Consider the following 7009-nt stretch of genomic DNA (forward strand, 5'->3'; position numbering starts at 1 on the left):
TTCAGTCACTGTTTATGAAGCGGATGAAACCGGAATTGAACAACAACTCGGCTGGTATTCAACTAGCTATCGTATAGTTTCATAGTAGGTACACAAAGTGGGTCGTTAGCCATTTTATTTTGAGTGTGGTCGTTTGTTTACCTTTCACCTTATTTTTATTTCTGTTTTTGTATGTGTTGCGTTTGTTTGAGTTTTTTCGTAATTCCTAATTTTTAGTTTGTATGTGATGTTAGTTTTATTTTATGTTTTTACTGAAACTTTTAGTAAGACAATTCATTTTAATGTAATTTTTAGTGATTTCTCATCCTTGTCATTTTTTCAGCCTGAAGATGAGGTTTTAAACCTCGAAAGCTCGTAATATTAAAGAATTTCTTCCTAGTCTTAGCACTACTATCTATCATCAAGCTAAGATTCCCAAGTAGCCGCCCAATTACTGAGACTATATATATATATATATATTATACATACATACATACATACATACATACATACATACATACACATATAGATATGCACTTGTGGAATTTGATTTGCACTTAGAGATTGCTCAGGGGATACAACAAGTGAGACAAAATGGCCAAAGAAAGAAAATGACCCAAAAGTTATATTGATCATTACTAATGGTATTGGTATCATAATTTTGTGTTATTAATGTATGCATATAAGAAGTGAAGATTTGTGAGAGGAGTAACAATTACTCCTTTGTCTCATACATACAAAAAAAAAAAAAAAAAAAAAAATCTTACTCGGTATGGCCATAACTTTCACAACAAAAGGAGGCCAGTTAATGATATCCGTCACGTATGCCATACTTAACTCTTCGTAACGTAACTTTAGCATCATCATCGTGGATAGCTCTCCTCAAATCCGAGGAAAACAGTTTAGAATAATGCGGCCATTTCCAGCAAGAGTAGTACGTAGGTTCCCAGGCATTTGACAACTCCTCTTCAGAGGTGAGCAGTAGTGATACAGCAACGTTGCCGCCTTGACTTAGTGTGGGTAAACAACTGGACATCAGTGTTGCCGTTGCCATTTCATCTCCTTAATTTGCCTCCGTAATTGTCAAAGTTGCCTATCAGTAGGAAATGGATATTCCATTCGACTTGACAAATTATGATACATCTTTACACTTTTATCAGTTAAGGATTAAATAAAAAAATATATTTGTAAATATTTTAATTGTGGTAGTTTTTTTTATTATCAAAGCTTAATTACCAAAATTTAAAGCAATGTTATAAAGTGTGTTTTTAACTCTAAGAAAGATATAGTCGTAGTCAGTGTGACCACAGAGAGATGCCAGATATCGCTATTCGACCACATCAGACGAAAAACCACAAAATGGCAACTCTGGACTGTACAGTGAAATCGCTAATCTTATATCCTTCTTGGGAATATATTGCTCGAAAGAATTTCGGTATAAAAGTGAAGCATCTCAATTCTTCAATTCCTTCATAACTCATTTCTAAATGGGAAAGAAAAGGGTCTATTCTACACATGACAAAGAAATAAAACATTTATAAAGCTTTTTGTGAAATTACACAGGTTCATCTGCTACATATATATATATATATATATATATATATTATATATATATATATATATATATATTCTCATAGGAATACACAGGAAGCACATCTTTTCTTTGGCACAAAATCCAACATCGAGTATATACAAGTAAATTCTAGATTTAGTGGCATTTTCCAAAAGAAAGTTCTTAAAAGGCCTCCTACTCTGACTATGACAGTCACTGCGTCCCTTCACGAGTCCGTAAGTACATACATCAGGCAATGAATTGGACAGATCGTCATACGCACATCAAGGGCGGAAACTGCAGTCAAGGCACAAATTTTATCTCAATATCTGTTGATACTAAGAGCAGCATATACGTAGTGTCTGCTAGAGTTGGTATGGGTTCTTTGGGAGTACCCATTTAATGTATACAGCGTATATACGTGAAAATAGTTAGTCTCATATGGTATTTCTATTTATACGTAAAATCGAATGGACTTATTTAATCATTACAAATCGTGTTTTTGTGGCTTTGCACTGCTATTTTGATCAGAATTTTATCATAACCATACTAACGTGGCAAGATAATGCAACAGATTATCATTAGAACATATCTCCCTTCAAATCTTGACTCCATAGGACACAGGATTCGAAAAAAAAATACCACATTCACTCAATCTTAGAATCCGAGGATTGTAACAAAGTGTGAGTTCAGAAATGATATACAGTAGACATACATACCTACAATACACCAAATAATTAATGTTATCTGAATTACAACGAGAAGGACATCACCAAAGCGAATACCCGTACTTAAAAGTAAAGACTGAGTTAAAATTAATACCTGATGCTGTGTTTTTTTCCATTTGTACTATGTTGAGACTGTGTGAGCGTTTTCGTAGTAAAGTTCTGACGTGAAAGAAAATCAAGCTAGAAGCCCTGGCTATGTCTAGTCCTAAAAGAGGCAGCGTCAAACAGACGTTCGTTTACAGACAATAAATAGTCTCATGTGCTTCAGATGGGCTTGCAAATTAACGGAATGATTGTGCGTAGCTGTAGCAAAAAGGTATGCATTAACATCTTGCTCTATACCTTATCAATAAGCCAATATAAACACAATAAGCACCTCAGTGGCGTGGTTGGCTTGGTGTTGGCCTGCCACCTCGGTGGCCGCGAGTTCGACTCTCGTGCATTGCATTGAGGCGTCAGAGATGTGTATTTCTGGTGACAGAAGTTCACTCTCGACTTGGTTCGGAAGTTACGTAAAGCCGTTGGTTCCGTTGCTGAATAACCACTGGTTCCATGCAACGTAAAAATACCAAACAAACAAACAATATTAACACAAGGGGTAAGTGCAAGAAAAAAAACTTGCCGATTTCTTTAGAGCCAGGACTTGGTGGGTCTTGTTTAGATTGATCTCTCCTTAAAAAACAGCGGAGTATGCAAAGTATTCGTAATTCCAGCATTGATCCTTGCTTAGGTTACCCAAGGAAATCTTCAGTTAAAACTGGGATGTAAAAATGAGTAAGATTTCCTCTCTCTCTCTCTCTCTCTCTCTCCTCTCTCTCTCTCTAGAGATCCGTCATACTCAAACAGTACATCATACGGAATAAGCGCCTCAGTAGTGTGATCGGTATGGTCTTGGCCTGCCACCTCGGTGGAAGCGAGTTCGATTCTCGGGTATTCCATTGAGGTGTGAGAGATGTGTATTTCTGGTGATAGCAGTTCACTCTCGACGTGGTTCGGAAGTCACGCAAAGCCGTTGGTCCCATTGCTGAATAACCACTGGTTTCATGCAACGTAAAAACATCACACAAACAAACATCATACAGAACAAGACAGCGATTTCTCCTCAGCTTGAGACTTGAGGAGAAATTTGACATTACACAAGGAACCAATATCTAACGATTCGCCAACTCCCTGAGAATCAGAGTGAAAATCCTTCTCTCTATGTGAGGAACCGGTACATAATGAATCAGTATCAGCTGATAAACCTTCCCGCGAGAAAGCACTGCCATCTGGTGATGGAATCCCATCACGAGGATAGCATGTTGATGTGAAACCCCTAAAGTAGTCACTATTCTCAAGTATATGTGGGTTTGATCTGAATAGGGGGGAGCAGAAGACAGTGCTGCCGTCTGGAACTCTTTGGTCTATATGTTTATTGCAACCTACAACATATTCCTTAATTCCCAGAAGATTACTCCAGGCTGGGTCTTGCAAGGATAGAGCATCATTCCTGCCAAATCTAAGGTCATGTCTTATACATTTACTATTAGACTGTGTTTCTAGACGGACGTCAGTTTCACTATAACTGTGAAACCTCTTCATAGTAGTTTTAGAGAAAAAGTCAACAAAATGAGCCTCTGACTTTTCATGAATACTGTCATGTTTTTCTGTACCTGAAGTGTGTGCAAAAAAATTTTCTGCACAAGAACACTTCACCATTGAGCGGTCACATAGATCAGTGATTTCATTGGGAAGACTCGAGTGAGAATCACATCTCTGCTGGGAAATTCTTTCCCCATTAAAATGATCTTCAAGAACGTTTAAGGTCGTTTGGCCAAAGACTTTCTTTGTGAAGAGCAGGGAGGAATGAATAGAGTCCATGTCTCTACATTTTTCTGCAAAGTAACGTAAACGAAATGCTGTATTGTCTTGATATTGCTCACGTGGTATCACACCAACTGGATCATTTGAGCTGCATAATCCATCTATCTGCAATGAACTCCTTTGAAAAAGAGACTCAAGATGGTATGAGCTCTCTTTCAACCATAAAGCAAAGCTCTCTTTCGACCAAAAATCACCCTGGGAGTTGAGGAGCCTTTCTTCATTCGAATTATTCTTGCAAGACGAGATTGCTGAGCAAAGATTACCGCGCGAGTTATCTGGTGAAGTACTTTCTGTTTGGATGTAGATATCTGGCACTGAAAAGCTTTTAGCAGGCACTAAAAAATTCACTGGGTAGATAGGACCTATAAAGCTATCGTCCAGAGAAGTGCTATTATAATTACCCATACCTTTAGATTTAAAAACTTCTTGGAGTCCCCCAATAGTATGAAGTTTTTGTTGATAAGAAGTTAAGGAAGTGTCTGGATTCGGGTCACTTACTGCTATGTGTAGATGTTGGCAGTTTGTTTTATTTTGTAACGTTGAAACTTTCCGTTCATTTGTGGCATTCACGTAATGTCTTATTTCCTCCGCCATCTTTATTTTAACCGTAGGTTTCTTGCTTGACTTAATTACATTACACAGAGGGGCATTTATGTACAGATGTTTCTTTGCGTTATTTGGCTCATTATTTCTCAGCAGCAGCTGCTGTGGCCTCTCTGTAACAGACATGTCCAGATACTTCTGAGACTGACCCTCGACGTTTCCAGGCCGCTCTAGGAAATCCAGGCAAATCTCCGTTGGGAACTCGTGAATGACAGGCTGATTCAAGCTGAAGGACATGCACTTCTTCTTCGAATTAAACCTGCCATTGCCTCGGGGGTGTCTCGCCGCTCCTCTGGACAATTCGTTCTTGCAGGAGCAGGCCGTGACGTCATTTCTGGCCTCCGGGTCCGAAAAGTCAAAAGGAAGGGGAGGGATGCTGTCCGTTGGGGACTGGAGCGTCTCCCCATTTTCGGATAACTGTAGGATCGTGGTCGACTGGGACCAGAAGGACCCCCCTCGCGCCCGGAACTCCGAGGATTCGTCGTCCAGAGGGTTCCCGTTGGGCGTGAGTTCGGCGTAAGTGTCACTCGGAGGCAGACGGCATTTCATGAGTGTCCCCATGCAGCTCTGGACCCCGTTTTCTACTATGTGGTCCTCAGCCTCTTCTGAAGTTTAAAAGATGAAGGAAAATAAAATGAAATTTTAGGATGAAAATGGTTTCGTGTTGTGCAAAATACTTAATCACGCCGCCATCATCATAATCAAGGGCCAAAAAAATTATATATCGATAATGTAACAGATGATTGGCATATTTTTTCTTAGTGTATTTCTGTTTAATGACAATGATCCTTATCGAAGTTTTACCCTATTAAAATCTAGAACATTGAAAGCAATACTGAAAGTAAAAATTATTAAAATTATGAAAATATTAAGAAATAAGTTTTGAACATTACTACAATGAAAATTGGGAAGCTGTTACCAATTCTACAATATTAAAGACAATACTAAAGGTAAAATTATCTGAATCATACAAATATTTAAAAAATATGCCATTATTTTTACAATGTAAACTGGGCTGCACTTACCATTCTCCTGACTTTTCAGTCTACAGTTCTGGAAGAGACAGGAATGGAGGTCATACGAGTCATCACCAGCACAGGTGATCTCCAGGTGTAACATTATGCTCTGTTTGGGGAAAAAATAAAGATCCTTCAGGGTTTACTCAAAAAATAAATAAAAATGTTAGGGCTGACAGTTTACCGAAATAGCCTCCCTGAGGATGTCGTGCAATTGGAACTTCTTCAGAAGTTCAAGCGATCCTCAAAAGTTCAAGAGATCTTCAGAAGTTCAGGCGAACTTCAGAAGTTCAAGCGATCTTCAGAAGTTCAGGCGATCTTCAGAAGTTCAAGCAATCTTCAGAAGTTCAGGCGATCTTCAGAAGTTCAGGCAATCTTCAGAAGTTCAAGCGATCTTCAGAAGTTCAAGCGATCTTCAGAAGTTCAGGCGATCTTCAGAAGTTCAAGCAATCTTCAGAAGTTCAGGCGATCTTCAGAAGTTCAAGCGATCTTCAGCAGTTCAAGCGATCTTCAGAAGTTCAAGCGAACATCAGAATTCAAGCGATCTTCAGAAGTTCAAGCGAACTTCAGAAGTTCAAGCGAACTTCAGAAGTTCAAGCGATCTTCAGAAGTTCAAGCGAACTTCAGAAGTTCAAGCGATCTTCAGAAGTTCGGTCTTCAAGTTCAAGGATCTTCAGAAGTTCAAGCGATCTTCGAAGTTCAAGCGATCGAATTCAGAATTCTCAGAAGTCAGTTTTCAGGAAGTTCAGGCGATCTTCAGAAGTTCAGACGATCTTCAGAAGTTCAGGCGAAGATGCGATGCATTACTAACCTGATACTAATCTCCTTGTATTTTCATAATGTACTTATATCTTTATCTATTTATTTATGAATTTGTCAATTCATTTGTTTTTCTTATTTTAAAAAGTGATCTTTTCTTACTGTAATTTTCATTACCTTCTGTTACTTCTTGCTAATGAACGCCATATTATTTGGAAGTTTGAATTTCAAGTCAGTGGCCCCCTTTGGTGGGCTTCTTCCATATGTATAGGGGTCACCTTCTGATTAATAATAATAATAATAATAATGACCATGAAATATTTTATTGGATGCTATTTACTCTTAATTGTCTTTGATATAGCTGTTAAACAACAGACATAGATATAGCTGTTAAACAACAGACATAATACATTTGGAAGTCCACATGTTTTGAGCAATAACTTTCAAAGAGGTTTTCATGTACAAGACGGGTCTAAAATATGATAAATGAGAAATAAACAGTCTAAACT

The 7009-nt window shown here is 38.2% G+C and overlaps 1 protein-coding gene across 1 annotated transcript in view; it reads right to left on the minus strand.

Annotated features, from left to right (window-relative positions):
* Nucleotides 1-1589: 1589 nt before the first annotated feature.
* The window catches only part of LOC135218144 (uncharacterized), a 49855-nt gene continuing 44435 nt past the window's right edge, over nucleotides 1590-7009 (minus strand). The window contains exons 24-25 of the mRNA XM_064254292.1: nucleotides 5751-5850; nucleotides 1590-5330 (exon numbers count right to left, since the gene is read on the minus strand). Coding sequence (XP_064110362.1) covers nucleotides 3334-5330; nucleotides 5751-5850 — 2097 coding nt within the window. The 3' untranslated portion in view covers nucleotides 1590-3333. The remainder of the gene's footprint in view (nucleotides 5331-5750; nucleotides 5851-7009) is intronic.

Source organism: Macrobrachium nipponense, chromosome 9, assembly GCF_015104395.2.
Source record: "Macrobrachium nipponense isolate FS-2020 chromosome 9, ASM1510439v2, whole genome shotgun sequence".
Taxonomy (NCBI): domain Eukaryota; kingdom Metazoa; phylum Arthropoda; class Malacostraca; order Decapoda; family Palaemonidae; genus Macrobrachium; species Macrobrachium nipponense.